Source organism: Nomascus leucogenys, chromosome 12 (assembly GCF_006542625.1).
Source record: "Nomascus leucogenys isolate Asia chromosome 12, Asia_NLE_v1, whole genome shotgun sequence".
Classification (NCBI taxonomy): Eukaryota; Metazoa; Chordata; class Mammalia; order Primates; family Hylobatidae; genus Nomascus; species Nomascus leucogenys.
In genome coordinates, this window is record NC_044392.1 from 57,900,416 (window position 1) to 57,921,476 (window position 21,061).

The window sequence follows — 21,061 nt, forward strand, 5'->3', positions numbered from 1 at the left end:
CGTGGTGCATTTTGACCTACTTCCAGGAGCCATTCCATTTGAAAGGGGGAGGGCATCTGGGCTTGGTGTCACATTGTAGCTGTTGTGAGTATGGGACTTTGTTGTTGTTGATGTTGTTGATTTTACATTTCTTTCCCTAACTCTGAATCATACTTACTTCAAAGCCGCCAACTTTAATTCTCTTTAAACAAGGCAAAAATTATTCATGTATTTCCTGCACAAGCATTTTAGCATCAAATACATATAAAAGCCTTTTCCTGGACATAAAGGGCCGAATATTTGTGCTTTTTTTAACCAAATACTGGATTTCCATCTGAGACTATTTTTGAACTTGACAGGGCCTAGTGGATATTTATGAAAAACCTGAGAGTTGATAACCGCGAGTCTATAGGTTTAGATGTGCCCTTTATGCTTGTTGGGTGTTTTTTTAATAAAGTAACTGCTTTGCAGAGGGATCTTGTTATCTCTAAAGTAAAACAGATTAGGAAAGCTGTTTTTCAAAGGGATGAGAAAGCATCCATTTCCAGATGTGTCAAAAACTACTGAATCACACTGTCAAAGGATTATGTGGTTGAAAGCAAAAATCAGAAAAAGAAAAAGAAATGATTCTTACTCTACTATTAAATAAATAATTCAGATTACTTTTAGAATGTTCTTTCCTTTGACAAACTAACTGATGCATAATTTTTAGAACATATTTTCTAAACTGGAGACTTTTTCTGCTGGATCCTTAAACATAGGAGGGAATATCAAATCTCCCGGAAATCTGGCAGACCACAGAATAGAATAATTTTTATCCACAGATTTCATATCAATTGCTTCAAGGACACATGGGACATCATGGTCTATTTAGAGTTATAGTTGGCCTGAGTTTTCTCTTCAGTGGATGTATTTATATAAACGCTGAACTGAATTGGCTGTATGGTTTTCCCCTAAATCAAAATGGAACATTCATGCTGTCACCTTCACCAGCCCAAGGCAAGATGGAACTAGTAGCAAAAATGTAAGTAGCTGTGCTCCTGAAAGAAAGAAAAACACTTGCCTGTCCTTCATAGGCACAATCAGCTTCTCCCTCTAGAAGCCCAAATGTAGTACTCTTTGCCACAGAATAAAAAGTTGTCTTATGCTTGCCACAGGATAAGGCTTTGCTGTAGGTTTTTTCCCACATTTCTAATTTCTCTATATGGCTCTAGGTTCATTTCCACATTTAATATATGATGTAGATTCCTCTCATTCAATCAAAAGGAAATATTTACTGAGTTCCTGCCAGGTGCTGGGTGCTCAGAGTACAGTTAAAAATAATAATAATAATAATAAGATGAAGTTTCTATTCTCCAGGAATTTACATATGAGGTGGAGAGACAGACCAGAAACAAGTAAGTAGCATTAGGCATAGATACATGCTATGATAAAAAAAAACAAACAAAACAGAGGATGAGACAGAAGACTCTTGAGAAGGTGATACTCAAGCAATATGAATGAAGTCAGGGTCTGAAAAAGGTGAACAGATAAGGGCAAAGCATGCCAGAGAGAAAGCAAGTGCAAGACCCTCAAGACACAGCAAGCAGGCCAGTGTATCTGGAGTAGAATGAGCAAGGGAGAGTCAAAGAGTTGTGCTTAAAGAGTTAGGCCAGAGCCATTTCCTATACAACTTTGTCAGACATAATCTTCATTTAGTCTAAGAGTGATAAGAAGTCAGGGCTGTTCAGTTGTTCAGCAGCATCAAAGTATATTCCCAAAAACTCCACCTCCCACACACACATACTCTATTTCTGTGATCAAATTTGCAAAATGCTATATACATTATCCATTTCTCGATTAGAGATTCACAATAACAAGAGCAAATTACAAATTCTAAGACACTCATAGTGAGATGTTCGTTGATCTATGTTAAACGTATTTATTATGGAACTCTTTCTTCTGGTGATGCAGAAATCAACAATATGAATGTGTTCCTTCCCTGTTCATTCACATGGCTGTTTGCTTCATAGCCAAGGATGATATCACTGTCCCAATCATCATATAAGTATACTCTGTTGTTACTAGGAAAGCTAGTGTGCATGACTCATATTGGTCCATAGTATGCATTACTCCTATTGGTCCATGGAGTCCAGGTACCGCTTCATTTATTTATTTAACTTTTGTTAAGCTTCATTTGTAAATTAGCAGATGCTCATTAAATCATTTTTAAATTAATAAATGATTAATGAATGGAAGGGAAGCTCTGCAGAATGGTGAAAGCATATCATTTTCCAATAGGAAGTGCATTTATCTGCCAGTGCCTCTTAGCATGCATGGCCTGCCCCCACCCTAGTCTGTCATCCACAAGATAAGATCCATGGAAATTTAAAAAGGCTTTGTGATAGTCACCAGCACAAGAAGACAAATCATGTGTACTAAGAAGTTGATTTAATCAGTAAATATTTACAACTTTTAAAGGTAAAGGTATATTGTTAGAAGTGAATGATACAGTCTGAAAGCAGAATATCTGGTATGATTTAAGATATATCACACAAGAAGCTAGGTTCTTTTCAAAGAGCTTAATATAATTTTTTTAGGTAGGCACAGATTTAGGATTATGGACACAAACACCTTTCTGGAGGCACAAAACATGCCTTTCAGGCATTGCCTTTTCAGCACAGAAACATAGATCATATGGGCAACAAAAAAGCACAGCATTAACCAGCAGGGCAAGAACAAAGCCAGAACGCAACTGGATGTTGGTGTCTTTGATTTGCAGAGCAGACCACAAACAATGAGATCAAAGATGATGCTGTCACAAAGGCTGATTCTCATGAAAAGGTAAGGAATTATTTTTCTAAAAATGTAGATGACAAGATAATCTGAGAAAAATCATGTTTCTTACTTGGAGTAAGAAACACTGAAAAAGAAAAAAGAAGATACTTAGAAGGAGAATACTGAGGCTAGAAAAGAGGAATTATCCGGACATCCCCAGAGCAGCTCCAATTGGAGAGAAAGGAGTTAATTTTGCTAGGCGGCTTGCGCATAACTTCCCAGCTTCTTGCTCCTCTCTAGACAGTGTGGCTTGGCAACCTCACAAACACCTGCTCACCATACAGCCACGTAGAGCTAACGTTGTCTTGAAGAGAGTTCAGAAAACCCGCCTGTAATTGCTAACAGGACTCAGAAGAGTATAACCTAACAATAAAAATATTTAGATTATGTTGCGCATAAAAAAAAAGTCAAAGGCATACTCTTTTTGGCAGCAGTTCTCCTAAAATGTTGCCATATGGATTTATACATATGCAGATTTCCCCAATTAGATGGAGTACATACTGGTTAGTTGACGGAGCCCAAGAGGGCTCCATTTGGACTTAAACAAATTAAAGCTGAAATTGTGTTCCTATGATATTTTAGAAACCCAAGAAGATGATGGTGGAAGCAGATTTAGAGGACATAAAGAAAACACAGCAGCGCAGTCTAATGGACTGGAGTTTTACTGAACATTTTAAACCGAAAGTACTGCTTCAGGTATTTATGGACTGCGATTCTCTAGGAGACTGTCAGATAGGTCTGGAGAGTCTGCTGTGATTTAGAACAGTTCACCTCCAGGTCATTCTCTCAGATCTAGTTCAGATCAATATTCTCCTTTACTTCAGCTATAAAATAAATTTACTCCCAGCTTGAGCTATGCATTCCCAGCGACTCTCTAAAATAGTTCAAAATATACTTTATGAAAGAATGCTTTTATAAAATATTTTAAGAAAAAAAGAAATATACAAGACTGCGCATATATATATTTTTTTGCTGCTGCATTTTCTAAAAAAGAAGTAAGGTTTTATTGGGAAAAAAACTATTTTTTTCCATATTGTTTATCTATTCTACTCAATTTCACCACATTTCACAATATTTTCTGTTTTGATTAACAGTTCAATGGAATCTGTGGTAGCTAACATTCATTGAGCACTTACCATGTGCCAGGCACTGGTTAATATGTATTATTAGCTCATTTAATCCTCACAATAACCCTATGAAGTAGAAACTATGTAAGTAGTAAGAAACTGAGGCACCCTGACCAGTAGTGACTTTTGTCCAAGGTAACATGGCAGCTAAATGAGAAGCAAGATATAAACACAGGAAATCTGGCCCTGGAACCTGTACTCTTAACCACTCTGCAAAATAACAAGTAATCCCAAACCTAAATCCTTTTGTTGTGTTTAGCTTTTACACAAAAACCTGTCCTCTTTTGGTTTTGTCTTTTTAATTTGATTTTTATTTTTATCAAAGTTTTACAACATGTTTTTTAAGCCAGAAAGTTCTACAAAGTCTTATTATGAAAAATAGCAGCCTCCTTCCCCCATCCCCACCCCACTCCACCAAGCCTCAGTTCTCAGAGGCAAAAATCTTCAGCACATTTGCCCCTTTCTTTTATTACTTTACTCGGTGATCTCTAAATAGCAAGTATATTTTGTTTAGTTTTAGTTTTGTGACATCATTACCAATTGATTCTCTCTTGAGAACACAGCTTTGCCCACCCCCATCCAACACACATGTGCATGTACAGGTACAGGCTCACCCACCCCCACATTCACACTAGCACTTCTCCATTCTCTGATACTGTTAACAATATCATAATTTTTGGTTAGATCAGTATTCAAAACTCACTTTATTTCAGTTATGTAAGTGCTATTCACAGCTGAACTGTGTAGTATTCTATAATTATATTTCCTTTATCGGTACCATTTTTATTTTCTCTGCAGTTAATAATTGCCTCTTTTTCTATTTGTTTAGTTTACTATGTATTTATTATTAACTTATCCCCAAATTCTCTACTACTAAGTCTCTCAATACATTCAAACATAACAGATATTCTATTAGTTTTATTGTATTAGTGATGTCTCTCCCATGTTCCCTAAACTTGCTGCACAGCTGTGGTCCTGGGCCTCCCTTTACCATCATCCGGGCCACACCCGTTCCCTTCCTTTCCACTTAGATGCCTGTTTCCTTCATCCCATGTGTTCCCTCTCCGGTTACTCTCTTTTTTGTAGAGGATTATCTCTCCCAATAGCTTCCTTAATTAAGAGAGATGGGACGTAAATTTTTGAGGCATTTAATATTTGAAAACAGTTTAATTCTATCTTTATATTGACTGACAGTTGGGCTTTATAGTAAATGCTAAATTAAAAAGCATTTTTTCTCAATACTTTAAAGACATTCTTTGACAGTGTGACAGTGTTCTGACTTCCCAGATTGTCCTTAGAAAAATAAATAAATACAATTCTGATTCCTAATCAGTTGTTTGAGTATGTTGTGATCCTCTCTCTGGAAGATTTTAAGATCTTCTCTGTTCCAATGCTCTTGATTTCCTGTTGATATGCCTTAGTGTGGTTCTGTTTCTATGCATTGTTCTGGCAAGCCAGTGCAATCCAGAAATTCCTGTATTTATATTTTGGGAAATTTTCTATAATCATGTCTTTGATTATCTCTCCTCTCCATTTTCTCTGTCCTTTTTTTTTTCTGGAAATCTTATTACTCTGATGTTGGACCTCCTAGACTGAACCTGCAATTTCCCTTCCTTTTTTCTTTTAGTTTCCATCAATTTATCTTTTGGCTTTGCTCAATTTCCATTCAGTTCTTATATTGAGCCTTTTATTCCTGTTATTATCATTCTGATTTCCTGAAGTTATAATTCCAAATTACCTTTTTAAAGGATCATTTCACTTTTTTTTTTTTTTTTTTGAGATGATGTCTCGCTGTGTCGCCCAGCCTGGAGTGGCATGATCTTGGCTCACTGCAACCTCCGCCTTCCAGGTTCAAGTGATTCTCCTGCCTCAACCTCCCAAGTAGCTGGGATTACAGGCACTTGCCACCACACCTGGCTGATGTTTGTATTTATAGTAGAGATGGGGTTTCACCATGTTGGCCAGGCTGATCTTGAACTCCTGACCTCAGGTGACCCACCCACCTTGGCCTCCCAAAGTGCCGGCATTACAGATGTGAGCCACTGCATTTCTGATATAATCCTTCTCTTATCTCTATGAGGATATTAAAGTCCTCTTAAGTTGTCTTCTCCCTGAATTATCTCTTTTTCCTCCAAGTTTCTTTTCTTGTTTTTTGTCTTTTTTGTTTGGTTTTCATTTTTCATGTTGGAGGGTAATATATAATATTGTCCTCTTTGCTCATATTAATAATGAAACAATAAAAATATGATAGGAAGTGCTATATGAGGTGGAGTGGGGGGTTGTCAATAACTGAGTTCATTGTTGGGTGATTTGACTGGGCGATTTCCATAGGAGACTCACCATTGTTGGTATGTTAGGTCTGTTTTCTTGGGCCATTTAAATTCTCCATGAAAAAAAAGTCTAATTTTCTGCCTGAAAGACATAAGCCTTCCTGTCAGTGTTTTGAGAGCTGGATAATGGAGTAAGGGTATTAAGCTTCTGACATTTATTATCTAGATCTGCATTATCCAATATGGTAGCCGCTAGTCACATGTAACATCTGAATACTTGAAATGAATCTAGTCCAAATTGAGATGTGCAATAACTGTGCTATACACTATATAAGTGCTATTACACACTCAATTTTCAAGACTTTAAAAAGGTGGCATTGATTACTTTTGCATTGTTTATATGTTGAAATGATAAGAATTTTTATCTATCAGGTTAAATAAAATATATCATTAACATTTATTTTACTTGTTTCTTTTTACTTTTTAAAATGTGGCTACTATAAAATTTAGAATTGCACATGTGGCTCACATTTGTGGCTCACTTTATATTTCTATTGAACAGTGCTGATTTAGGCTTTTACACAATTCCCTTTTTTTCTGGAATGTACTTCTCTGTCAGTGTGTCTTGGGTCCACTGTTCTTAGAACCCATTCGTCTACCATCTGTAGTTACCCTCCCCCTCTGCTGGAGTGGGAGATAGGCAATAGCCCAGTTGCTCAGAATTTTAATGGGATCCAGGGGCCTAACTGCTTCTTAAAAAGATTTTAAACTAATCTTCCTATTTTCAGTGCCACTTTCACCCCACTTGCAGAGGTGACTAGTATTTCCATATTCTGAGACTTTTGATATTTCTGCACACAAATGGGGTTGCCTCTGGTCTCTCCTAAAATTAATCTTAGGACTTGGCTTTCTGTATTCTGCTAAGTCATTTAGCATTTATCCTTCTGCTTTCCAGCTTCTAAAATTCTGGTGCCTTTGTCTCCTCTCCTTCAACAAGTTGAAGTTGGCTTCCAACTTTATGATATTAAAAAAAAAACAAAATTTTACTGTTCTTTTAATGAGGCGTTAGAGAGTGCAAATGTTCAATCTTCTCTCTGTAACTGAAAGTTTATTTCAGACTTTATTCTATTTCAGTTTTTCTCTGTCCTTACCGCTCCATGAAGCTGCACTTTTCAAGGTAATCAATAATCTTTGTCTTGCCAAATCTAATGGACACTTACCTTTCTTCATCTTCCCTGACATTTTAACAGCATTGCAGAGCTTATCCCTTCCCACATGAAAAACTCTGCACTCTTGGTTTCCTCAGTGCTGTGTTTGGAATTTTGTTGACTTCTCCTCCTTTACCCAGCATCTAATATGGAAGTGCCTCAAGGCTTTGGAGCCTCCAGGAAGCCCTAGGGCATCTTCTTGCTTCTGTAAACACCCTTCTTTGATGATCTCATCTGTTATATACTATCTAATGCTGACAGATGCCCATATCTTTTAAATTATCTCTCTCTAGAGATTCACATTATTATACCTTACTCAAAATTCTACCTGAATTTCTGATCAAATTTAGTATCCATCTCAAATTTAGTATCCTATATGACACTCATATTTTTCCCACCTAAGCATTTCTTCCCTTGTCCATCTCAGAAAAGGTCACCATCATTCAAGTGCTCAAGCAAAAAGCCAGAATCACCCTTTGTTCCAACCTTTCCTTTGTCCTCGATACCTAATCCATCATCAATGTTTAAGGGGTACACCTCCAAATATATCTTCAAGCTCTTCTGCACCACAGCTATCACTACTTTTTTTTTTTTTTTTTTTTTTTTTTTTTTGAGACGGAGTCTCTATCGCTCAGGCTGGAGTGCAGTGGCATGCTCTCGGCTCACTGCAACCTCCATCTCCCGGGTTCAAGCAATTATCCTGCCTCAGCCTCCTGAGTAGCTGGGACTACAGGCGCGTGCCACCATGTCCGGCTAATTTTTGTGTTTTTAGCAGAGACAGGGTTTCACCATGTTGGTGAGGATGGTCTCAATCTCCTGACCTCGTGATCCACCCTCCTTGGCCTCTCAAAGTGCTGGGATTACAGGCGTGAGCCACCACACCTGGCCTACTTTTATATGACTACCACCCTCTAATTCCACCACAATATCCCTCCTGATTACCTGCTTCCACTCTTGCCCTGCTCTAATCCATTCTCTATGTATCAGATATTCCATTAATTTCATCTTTTTGGACACACCTCTTTCAACTCCAAAATAATCTATAAAGCCACAGGTCTGTAGTCCCAACTATTCAGGAGGCTGAGACAGGAGGATCACTTGAGGCTAGGCTTTAGGGGCTAACCTGGGCAACATAGCAAGGTCCCATCTCTAACAACAACAAAAAAGTCTTCATCATATTTTAGAGGAAAATCTTATCTATTTTGTTTATTTTTGTTTTCCTAGTACCTGCACAGTACCTGCCACATAATAGGTACTCATTTTTAATGAAAAACTTAACTAAATAACTAACGTAACCAATAATATTAATGCAGAATAAAAGACAAGCACCAATTAGTAAAAAAGGGGAAAATAAGATATGAAAACTTTACATATTGATTGAGAGCAGCTATAGTTCTGAGAAACTTAGTGCTGTATTTTTATCACCCCCAAAGCAAATATGAAAACCCAAAGATTTCAAAGCTCTTATTATCTAAAAGAAAGAAGGATATATATTCATCATAAACGCAATGGTTTTCTGGGCTTATAGTGTGAGCAGAATTTGCTTTTCAAAAAAACATCAGTAAGTACTAGATGATACCCTACATAGCAATATTTTAAAATGCAAAGATATTCACCACATGTATGTTTCTTATGTTGGCTCTGAGGAAACAGATGTAAAAGTGCCACTCCATAAAGACACTCATTCAGGGAACTAAACTGGGGAAGCAAATGTATTGTTTTGATTACTCTACCAATGTAGAATTGAAAGCAAAATTAAAGCAGCCCTTTTCTAACATAATATATCATTCCATGCCTTCAGATCATGCAAACAATAGAAAACAAAAAGCTGCCTCAGCAAATTGATATTGAAAACAAAAACAAAAGCCCACAGCTGTCTAATTTATTTTTCCTATTGACAATTTCCTTATTGTTGATTGGCAAAGGAAACAGGGTAAGCAGCTGCCCACTGTGACTCTCTACTGGTGGCTACCACTGCAGTGCATGCTGAGGATGGTATGTTTTAGAAAGGGCCAGAGTTGGAAGGCAGGTAGAAATGGTGTGTGTCAGAAAGACCACTCACTTCACTTCATCTAACACAGCATGGTATAGTGGAGAGAATGCAAAATGGTAAAATTTAGAGTTGGAAAACACGGATGAGCCCTGGCACCATAACACGCAGTGTTCTTGGACAAGTCCCTTATTCTCTCTTAGCCCCAATTTATGCTGAAAAAATGAGAATTCTAATATTTTGATATGGGAAAAATAATCATACCTACTGTTTTAGTCCGCTTGGGCTGCCATGCCAAAATGCCATGCCTGAGTAGCGTAAACAACAGAAATTTTCTCACAGTTCTGGAAGCTGCAAGTCTGAGGTCTGGGTGCTGGCATGTTGAGTTTTGTTGAGGGCTCCCTTCCTGGCTTGTGCCTTTGCATTGTGTCCTCACATGGCAGAGAGAGTAAGAGGGAGTGGGGATGGAGAAGGGAAAGAGGGAGGGAAAGTTCTCTGCTGCCTCTTCTTATAACGGCACTAATCCTATCTTGAGGGCCCTAGTCTCATGACCCCATCAAACCTAATTACCTTCCCAAAGTGCCATCTCCAAATACCATCACACTAGCAGTTAAGGCTTCAACATATAAATAGGGATGGTGAACACAATTTAATTCATAGCATCTATTTATCTGGAGTTTTTAATGATGATAAAATTAGATGATCTATATCAAGGCATGGAAAATGCTAGATAAATGACTGCTGTGCTTAATTATTACCTACCAGCCTTAATGAAGAACACTTGTAGCAAATGCCTCTCTGCCTGATACCTAGTATTTGTTTTTCTAAAGTGTTGCTGAAATGCTTCCCAAGCTATCTACCATTTATGCTCTCACCTTCTAGCAGCTAGGAAAGAAACCTCTGGGAATTTCAACTTGACTAACAATGTAGAGGTGAATGTAGGAAGAAAAAGGGAGTAGAGAAATGCCCTAGTAGGAGACCCTTCTCTTGGGGAAAATAAAAAAGATTCTACAATGCAATTATTTTGATTTTCAGGTCCTTCAAGAAGCGCATAAGCAATATAGGTGTGTTGATTCTTACTACCACACCCAAGACAACTCTTTACTTTTAGTCTTTCACAATCCAATGAATAGACAACGTTTGCATTGTGAATATTGGAACATTGCTCTTCACTCCAATGTTGGATTCAGGTAACAAATTTAGAAAGTTTAGTTAATTAGTTAGTTGGGTTTAGTTAGCTTGCCAGTTACTTAGTTACTTAGGTGTTAGTTCCTTAGCCTAAGCTAGGGGGTTCAGCTCAATGAAAACATTTGTGTAGTACTATAGATTCAATTCAGCTCACTAAATTGAATGTCAGCATGTGCTGGGCACTGTATGGGCATTGGAGCTATACCACTAAAGAAAACGGGTATCATTCTTGCCCTCGTGGAATCTAGTGAGGATGTTGTTAAATTATATTTGATTCATTTAGATTCCAGTAACTGTCTCCAAAAGATTTCAAGTAGGAACTATAAAACATGACATTCTGCATGTTGGTTTTTTTTAACTCTATTTTATCTGAGGAAGATTCAAAAATAGGTCAGCTGAGTGACATATCAACAGAGCAGTCAGGTTTCCAGCAAACTGAGAGCCTAGGGGTCAGTGATTTTTTCTTTCCAGCTCCTTAGTTATTCCCTTTTTCTCTTAGAACTTGGTTCTCTCTTCTCATTAAGTATGATGACATTTCATTGTTATTTCAATACTGATTAATGTATTTTCAGTATTATTTGTATAGCTTTTTTTTAGTTTTAAAGAATACAGATTTACAGAATGGACTTACATAATAATTGGGGGAATATACATTATGTATGTGGTCACACACACATTTTAAAGTCATCTTAGGTATTTGGTAGGTATACTAATATAACACCTTGAACAGTTAAGCTGTGTTTTTCTTTGTTCTGTTTTTCATTAACAATAATTACACATTTTATTCCTTTGCCTTATTTCTTGGCTAGGATCTCCAATTTAATTTTGAGGAGAAATCCTTGTCTTATTCCAGATTTTAAAGGCAATGTTTCAAATATTCAACAATTAAATGGTTTTTTTTTGCTCTAGGATTTATATAAATATTCCTTATTAAGTTAAAAAAACTATTTCTAGTTTGCTATGAGTTCTCATAGATGGTCATTAAGTCATATCAATAAAATGATTTTTCTGAATCAATTTAAGTGCTTATATTTTTTTTCTTTAATCTATGAAAGTGCTAATTTCATTAACAGATATTCTAGTGTTGAACCAAACTTGCATTCCTGTAGTAAGCCAAAGTTGTCCATTATGTTATCTTCTTTATAATTGCCACATTTGCTTTGCTAATATATTGTTTAGAATAGTTACATGTGTTTTCATGGGCAAGATTCAGCTATAATTTGTCCTTGCTTTAAATATTCCTATTTGATTTTAGTATTGAGATTATGTTAACCTCATAAATTAACTGGAGAATGTTCTCCCTTTTTATTTCTATTTTTTCATTTTCTGAAATAGTTTGTGGAAAATTAAGATATATGTTCCTTTGGCATTTGGTAGAGCTTGCAGATAAAAACATATGGCCCAGGGAAGATGTTTGATTACTGACACAACTTCCATCATGGTTATTAGACTCTTCATGTTTTCTATTTAATTTTAATTAGGTTTATAATTTATGTTTTTCCAGATGTTTGACCATTACACCTGTTTTCAAAAGTATTGACATAAAGTTGATTAAAATATTCTTTTACCTTTTAAACCTGTGTTACATGTGTCTATATTCTTTTTCGTTCTGAACATTTTTAATCTGTGATTTCTCTATATTTTTCTGGATCAAACTTGCCAAAGGTTTGCCAGTCTTACTAATATTTTTAAGAAATCCGTTCTTGCTTTCTGACTCTTTCTCTTTTTATCTCATTTAATTTTGCCAGAATCTTATTTCTCCTCCTTAATTTCCTTGGATTATTCTGATGTTCTTTAACTTCTTAAATTAAAATCTTATCTTGTGATTTCAAGTTGTTTTTTGTTAGTTTTGGTTGGCTTTTTCCTTATTAGCATTTAAGGCCAAATCCCTCCCTAAATACCACCTTAGCAACACTTCAAAGTATCTGACTGACAGTATTTTTATTATCTTTCATTTCTAATTTCCATTATCCTTTCTTACTTGACCCATTAATTACACAGAAATGTGAGTTTTCATTTTAAACACTTGGCTATATGTTACATTTTTGTTAACAGTTTATAGTTTAAAGATATAGTGGAGATGTAACATATTCTATGGAATACTGAGGCTATGAAATTCATTAATACTTGCTCTGTTGTTTAATAAGTAGTCAGTTTTTTAAATGCTCAAGATTTGTATGACAGGAAGGAATATCCTCTAATTTCAGACTGTAGGGATGTATTTTTTAAATCTTCCACAATCTTTTGGGTTTTTGAGGACTTGGTCAAAAATTCCATTAATTAATGGGAAAAAACCTTTTTAAAAAAACCACAATATTATGGTGAATGTGTCAGTTTTTCATTATAATTATATCAGTTTTTGGCTTCATGCATATTGAGGTTATATTATTAAACAAATACAGTATTAGAATTGTTATATCTTCCTGATGAACCTTTTATCCTTATGCGTGTTCCTCTTTATTTCTAAGACTACTATTTGATTTCAGGTTTATTTTGTCTGATAACAATGTTGATATGTTTGACATTAATATATCTATATGGATTTTATCAGATATATTTTATCTGACATTGATAAGTTATACAAACCTTTTTCTTTAATATTATATCTAGCATATCCTTTTCCGCCTTGTAAAATATGTGTAGCTGGGATTTTTTAAAAAATTTAGTCTGACAATATTTTCCTCTTAGTTGAGAATTTAGTACATATTTTTAGATTGATTTCAACCACCTAATTTTGTCCTTTTATTTTCTCTTTTTCAGTTTCTTTACTTTGAGTTCCATTTTGTTTATTCTCACTAGTGACAGTTATATGCTATGTTGTTTGATTCATTCTTTAGAAACTGTGATAAGTATTTTTTAGCTTTATTGAGGTATAAATTGATATACATAAAATTGTATACATTTAATTTACACATCTTGAGAGGTTGAACATATGCATATACCCATGATACCATCACCACAACCAAGGTACTAAACATACCCATTATGTTAAAAAAATGTCCTCATGTTCATTTGTGTTGTGGTTTTTTAAAAACATTGAACACATGATCCGTTCTTTTAACATATCTTCAAGTGCACAATACCATATTATTAATGATAGTTGAAAAACAATTCCACACACCCATACCAGCCACTGTAAACCACCATTATATTCTCTGCTTCTATGAATTTGACTATTTTAGATAACCTATATAAGTGGAATCAGTCGGTATTTGTCATTCAGTGACTGGCTTATTTAACTCAGCATAATATCCTCTAGGTTTATACATGTCACAAATGGCAGGATTTCCTTCCTTTTTAAGGCTGAATGCTATTCCATCATATATACCACATATTTAAAATCTATCACCAGATACTTAGGTTGTTTTTTTAACTTGGCTACTGTGGAAAACATTGCAATGAAGATGGGGGTCCAGATAATTCTTCAAAATGCTGATTTCAATTTTTTTTGTATATATACTCAAAAGAGGGATTGCTGGATCATATAGTTGTTCTATTTTTAATTTTTGAGAAACTTCTATGCTATTTTCCATAGTGGCTGCACCTTTCTACATTCCCACCAACCATATATAAGGGTTCCAATTTCTCCACATCCTTTCCAATGCTTAGTATCTTTGGTTTTATTTTGTTTTGTTTATAATAACCATCCCAGTATAAGTGAAATGATATCTAATTGTCATTTTGATCTGCATGTCCTTGATGATTAGTGTTGAACACCTTTTTATATACCAAATCTAGCCAGTAAAGACTGGAGGAGGGAACTGCTTCTTAAATTGCAAAGACAACAAGAGAAAACTTCAAGGAACATGGCGAATTCAGGAAATATAAATGTGACCAAAGGAACACATGTATAACACAACTGAGAATACTGTACCCAGCAAATGTAGCCTTCAGAAATGAAGGAGAGATAGTCTTTCCCAAACAAAAGCTGAGGGAGTTCATCACCACCAGACCTGCCCTTCAAATACTCAAAGGGAGTTGTCAAGTTGAAATGAAAAACACTAAATAGCAATGGAAAACTTACAAAAGCATAAAACTTACAGTCAAAGGCAAGTATATAGTCAAATTCAGGATACTCTAATACTGTAATGGTGGTTCATAAATCGCATTTAACACTAGCATAAAATTTAAAAGAAAAATGTATTAAAATAACTAGTTGTGATGATTCATTAATGGATACACATTACAAAAATATGTAAATAGTGATGTCAATAACATAAAATGTTGGGAGGGGAGAGTTGCAGCTACGTGGGAGTCTTAGGCTGGAGGATCATTTGAGCCTAGGATTGAGTCCAGCCTGGGTAAGATATCAAGACCATATCTCTAAAAAATGGAAAAAGAAAAAAAAACTTTTACAAATGTATGTTTTGTGTAAAATCAAAGGCAAGTTTTATCAGCTTAAAATGGACTGTTATATATGTAAGATGTTTTATGTAACCACAAAGCAAAAATCTGTAATAAACACATGAGAGATAAAGAGAAAGGAATGAAACAATAACACTACAAAAAAATCAGCCAGTCAGAAAGGAAGACAGCAAAAGAGTAAGAAAGAAACAAAAGAACCATAAAACAAAATTGAAAATTATTCAACGTAATCAAGTGGAATTTATAACTGGAATGCAGGAATGGTTCAATATATACAAATCAATAAATGTTATATACTACATTACAGAATGAGGGTAAAAGAGGAAACAATGAACTAAATGGCAATAGTTTATTAATAATTACTTTAAATGGATTAAATTCTCCAATTCAGAGTGGATGAATGGATAACAAAACAATATCCAACTATACGCTGCCTGCAAGAGACTCACTTTAGATTTAAAGGCACAAATAAGGTGAAGGTGAGGAGAGAGAAAAAGATATTCCATGCAAATAATAACCAAAAGAGATCAAGGTTGTCTACACTTATATCATATGAAATAGGCTTTAAGTCAAAAATTGTTACAAAAGGTAAAGAAAGACATATAATGACTACATCATTATAAAATGACAAGATCAGTTCTCCAAGGAGATGGACCAATTGTAAATATGTATGTACACAACACTGAACAGCAAAGTAACATAAAGCAAATATTAACGGAACTAAAGGAGAAGTAAATAGTAATACAATAGCGCTAGGATTGGATTCCTAATTTTAAGTGTTCTTACCCCACAAAAAATGATAAGTATGCAAGATAGTATGTATGTTAATCAGTTCAATTTAGCCATTCTGCAGTGTATACATATTTCAAAACCACATGTTGTACATGATATTTACCATTTTTATTTAAAAATAAATTAAAATTCAAAAAATGGATTACTGTCTTAAAGTATACACAAAAATCAACTCAAAATTGGTTAAAGATTTAAATATAATTCCTTCACATTACTTCACAGGGAAAATCATTTTGAGCTTATGGCTTCCTAGGGGCTAGATGACATGGCCAAGGAGAGAAATGGTAATATGAAGAGATCAATGATCAATTGTCTGTAACTTTTTCAATTCTTCTAAAAGTAATCCTCTATTTAGATTTGTTAATTCTTCAATCAATTTGAGTAATTTCTGTTTTTCTAGGGAATCATGCGTGACATCTAGATTTTCCAGTCTTTTGGCATAAAATTAAACAGAGTATTCTCAAGATTAATGTCTGTTTATGAGAAGGATGTGTTCATATCTTTTTATGATTATGGATTTATCTACTCCCCTTTCTCTTATTTTGACGTGTAGCATGTGTGTGCAAATTTATTTTTGAATCCTTCTTAATTGAGGATTTTTATCAATCTGATAAAATGTCCCTCTGTTCCCTTTAATACTTTCTACCTTGTATTTAATAATGTTTGATATTAATATTTTTAGATAGTCTTTCTTTATATAAGAATTTATTGGTATAACTTTCCCAATCATTTTATATGTCAGGTAGGTATTGTATTTCACTAGGTTAGTGTAAAGTTGACTACTGGGGTTAAACTAAGAAGAGGATTACTTTTCTCCTGTAGCAAGAAATCTGGACTTGGGCAGTGCCTCAGAGCTAGTACAACCACTTGTAAAAGTCATCAAAGACCTAGGCTTCTGGCTTCTTAGTCTGCCATCTGCCATACTTCTATCTTTCTGCATAATTTCGTTTGTATGTACATCTCTTTTAAATAGCACTTTGAGGCCAGCCCAGTGGCTCATGCCTGTATTCCCAGCATTTTGGGAAGCTAAGGCAGGAGGCTCGCTTGAGAACAGGAGTTTGAAACCAGCCTGGGCAACATGGCAAAACCTGTCTCTACAAAAAATACAAAAATTAGCTGGGTCTGGTGGTGTGCACCTGTGATCCCCGGTGCAGACTTGGGAGTCTGAGCTGGGAGAATTGCTAAACCCTAGGAGTTTGAGGCACCTGTGAGCCATGATTGTACCACTGCACTCCAGCCTGGGTGACAGAGCAAGACCTTGTCAAAAATAAATAAATAAATAGCAGCTTGCATTTTTTTAGTTACTCTGATAGCCTATGTCTTTTAAAGGATTTTCATAATAATTAAAAATAAAGTTAAGTATTTTAAATGCTAAAGAATTTAATCCATTCACTTTTACTTTTATTGATAATGCATTTGGTTTTATTCTTACCATTTAATTTTATAAATAAATTTCTATGTAGTATTAATCTATTTTCCTTTGTTTGAATATTCTAAGTTTATTCTGAGTGTGATTTTTAAAAAGTTATAAACATTCTGTTCATATTCTGCTAGAGGTTATACTTACCCTTTTAAATAGCATTGAAATATTTTTATCTCATATCTGGAGTTAATGAGTATTCACATTATTTTACAAAAAAATTTTTTTTAATTTAACATAATTCCATTTACCCCCAACAAATCCCTACTTCTCATTTTGAAATTGTCTAGAACTATTGTTTCTCATTGTAAAGTAATAGTTTTTAATCACAAAGAAGTAGCATAGTTACATTTAATTGTAAATCGTACTGCTTTTTTTCTTGACCTTTTAACTTATATCCAATGTTGTCTTATTTCTCTGATTTATTTTTTTAATGCAACTGGAATACATTTGTGAGTAAATATTTCAGAAAGTACCTATGTGTGATAAGCTTTCTGAATCATTGCATGCTTAATATTTATTTTGTTCTTTCATTTGAAGACTAATTGAGCTGTATATATAAGTCTATGTTTCCTTGGTGTAGGTTACTTGTAAGTATTCTGATTTTTATTTGACATGCAGGCTCATTAAAAAGATCTGAGCAGAGGAAAGACATGATCTGACTTAAGAGTTACAAGGATCACCCTAGTTGCTATGTTGAGAATATACTTTGGGGGCCCAGGGTAGGAGCAGGGAAACCAGTTGGAGGCTATTGCAGAAATCCTAGCAAGAGATGCTAATGGCTTAGACCAGGGCAATAGCAGTAAAGGTGGTGAGAAGTCAGCAGATTTTGAATATATTATAAATACATGTCTTTTAAAATTATTTCTAAATAATTTAACAAAATAATTTAGATTTCCTGACAGATTGGAAGAATATAAGAAAATAAGAAGCCAGGCATGGTGGCGGGCACCTGTAATCCCAGCTACTCGGGAGGCTGAAGCAGGAGAATTGCTTGAACCCGGGAGGCGGAGGTTGCAGTGAACCAAGTGATTGCGCCACTGCACTCCGGCCTGGGTGACAGAGTGAGACTCAGTCTCAAAAAAAAAAAAAAAAAGAGAAAGAAAGAAAATAGAAAATAAGAGTAATCAAGGAGAACATCAGGGTATTTGACCTGTTTAACTGGAAGTGTAGACTTGCCATCAACTAAAAATGCCAGAGAATTTGGATGCTGCAGGTTAGAGTAGATCAAGAGTTCATTTGGGGACATGTTGAGTTTGAGATATCCATTACCTTCTAAATGAAGATGTTGGGTACCCCCATAATTCATAGTTTACATTTATAGTTTATTTATCCAAAAAGGATGAAGAATGAAAGAAAACTATTAAACAACCTGCGTATATAAGCCATCTAGCTTTATTTTTTCAAAACCTTAAGCCTCACTTCCACATAATTTGACAATAACTAATTTTTATTGTCAAATCTAAATCTTATAACTAATGTCTTCAGAAACAACTCTCTTTGGACGTTCATATAAGTGTATATAACATTTAATTTAAATAATTACACTAGTCAGTATAAGTGACATGAATGAATTTGGGAACAAATATGACTGTTGGTAAGCAACAAATTGTCAATGAAAGCATAAATGCACAAGCAGTTAGAGAATAGTATTTAAGATGTGCATATTCATAGGGTCAGTGAGTTTCATAGCAAAGCTATAGTGATTTAGTTAATCCAGTGAGTATTAATTGGCCTCAATTTTAAAAGTTCCTAATGTGCTATAAAATCGCCCAAAAAAGAGATTGCATTATATTACTCTCCAACTAACAGTGGTGAAAGTGATCATCTCTTCAAACTGTCATTAACTCTTGGTGTTATTAAACTTATTAATCCTTCACTTCAGTGGAAAGATCTTATTTCTTTTTTTATTTCTTAAACCCAAAGCCTAGTGAGTCAGATGAAAGATCTCATTTTTGAATTTACATGTCTGTAACTGTTGATGAAGGGCATTCTTCATTCTTCATATGTTCACTGGCTATTTGTATTTGACTATTTTGTACAAAATACATCTAGGATATATTCAAACTCATTATAGTTGTGACATGAGCGAAAAGTTTATTTGCACAGTCAATATCTTTAGTATTTATTGACTTTCATAGTAACTCAACTGACGTCTGCTATTGTTTTGTTTAGGAATTATTTGGAACTTGTTGCAAAATCTATTCAAGATTGGATTACAAAAGAAGAAGCTATATATCAGGAATCTAAAATGAATGAGGAAATCATCAGGACCAGAGCTGAGCTGGAATTGAAATCTGCTAATGCCAAACTTACTTCTGCTAGCAAAATTTTTTCCCTTAAAAATTCTAAAAGTAAGTAACCAGTTCAACTTATACATAGAATAAAATTCAAGAACATTCTTCTCTCTCTTAATTTAATCAAGACTGTGATTATTTTCAACATTAAAAAGAATTACCCAAAAAAGCTCCTGTGACTCTTCACTTTCTCTAGTAAATAGAGTAGCTGCATTCCAAATATGGGATTGTACCTGAGTGCAATAATAGAATATTTTTTATAGTGACCCCACTTCTTGTCAAATCTGGAAGATTCCATCTGTTGTGCAGATCAAATTTACATGTTAGAGAAATGCCAAATGCCTTTATTGGTAGGATTGGTAAATTAAGCTAAGATTTGTTGACAATATAAGAGGTAAATTCAGAGTTAGTAGATGTCTATTTGAACAATTATAGATACCAAAATTGAGATTAAAACAAGATATTTCTTAGAACAGCAAACAGAAGGGTCCCAAGACTAACTAGGTGTAGGAATCTAAAGATAATGGGAAAGAGATTTTTGGAGGCCTCTGGCAGGGACTTGACAGGATATTGGATCAATATATACCTTTGTTGTTGATGATGTTGTTGTGGTGGTTATGTTGTGTTATTGTGGCCTTGAGGCTGTGGGCAGAAGGGGAAGATGGTGACAAAGAGAGTAAAACAGACTTTTAGAAAGATACTTGATAAAGAAAAGAAGTGAAAGAATGAGATAATTCATCTAGAAAATAATCATGTTTCATTAAGTTTGTGCAAAGAAAACGGACTCCTTGTTAATAATATTCATTTATTATAGCCAAAGTGAGAGGGATTTCTCATAAAGAAGCAACGCTACATAATTTCCAAAATTTTGGCAACCTCTATCAATTACCAAAGGAGTTTGTACATGGCATGATTTTAAAGTAAACCATATAAAAGCAAGTTAATGATGAACCTTTTACCGTATCGACCAAAATGGTTGTATAATCTATCAATTCTGGGTCCTGATGGGGACCCAGAAGGAGAGCATTAAGTACCTAAAAAAAAAAAAAAGGAAAGAAAAAAGAAATAGATAGGACTATATTTAAAAAAAAAAAATGGGTAGGGCTGCCCTCTAACACTCATGTCTAGAGCCACACCTCCCTATTAGTAAGAAAAAAATGTGAGTTTACTGCCTTTTCTTTATAATTCTACTGAAAAGACCAAAAACCTGTGAAAATCTAGATAATGGTTAATTTGGGATTGGATGCACCTGATAGATATTGTATTCGATTTCAGGTCTCTCAAGTACAGAAAAGTATAAGTCTTCAAAACAGAATGACTACAATGGCAAAAGAAGGGCTTCAATATGGATGGAAATGTTAGATTTATTGTTAAAGTGGTAAACTAGGATTATTAGGTGAAAGCTTTAGAGAGAGAGAGACTGCAGTTCAATAAAAGCTGCAACGTATCAACACACTGATAATGGAATGCATTGTCCCCAGAAACTTGAGTTCCCCATCACTGATGTGGCTCAGTCCCATTTCAGATGTTCATTCTAGAGATGGCAAGAAAAAAATCAGAGATAAATAAATGAGAAGTTGAACTTGAAAGCCTTTGAGATCTCATCTA

The 21,061-nt window shown here is 34.7% G+C and overlaps 1 protein-coding gene across 1 annotated transcript in view; it reads left to right on the forward strand.

Annotated features, from left to right (window-relative positions):
• SPAG17 (sperm associated antigen 17) overlaps positions 1-21,061 on the forward strand; it is a 238,369-nt gene that overhangs the window by 114,236 nt on the left and 103,072 nt on the right. Inside the window, exons 16-19 of the mRNA XM_030824766.1 lie at positions 2,741-2,802; positions 3,379-3,492; positions 10,427-10,581; positions 19,332-19,510. Coding sequence (XP_030680626.1) covers positions 2,741-2,802; positions 3,379-3,492; positions 10,427-10,581; positions 19,332-19,510 — 510 coding nt within the window. The remainder of the gene's footprint in view (positions 1-2,740; positions 2,803-3,378; positions 3,493-10,426; positions 10,582-19,331; positions 19,511-21,061) is intronic.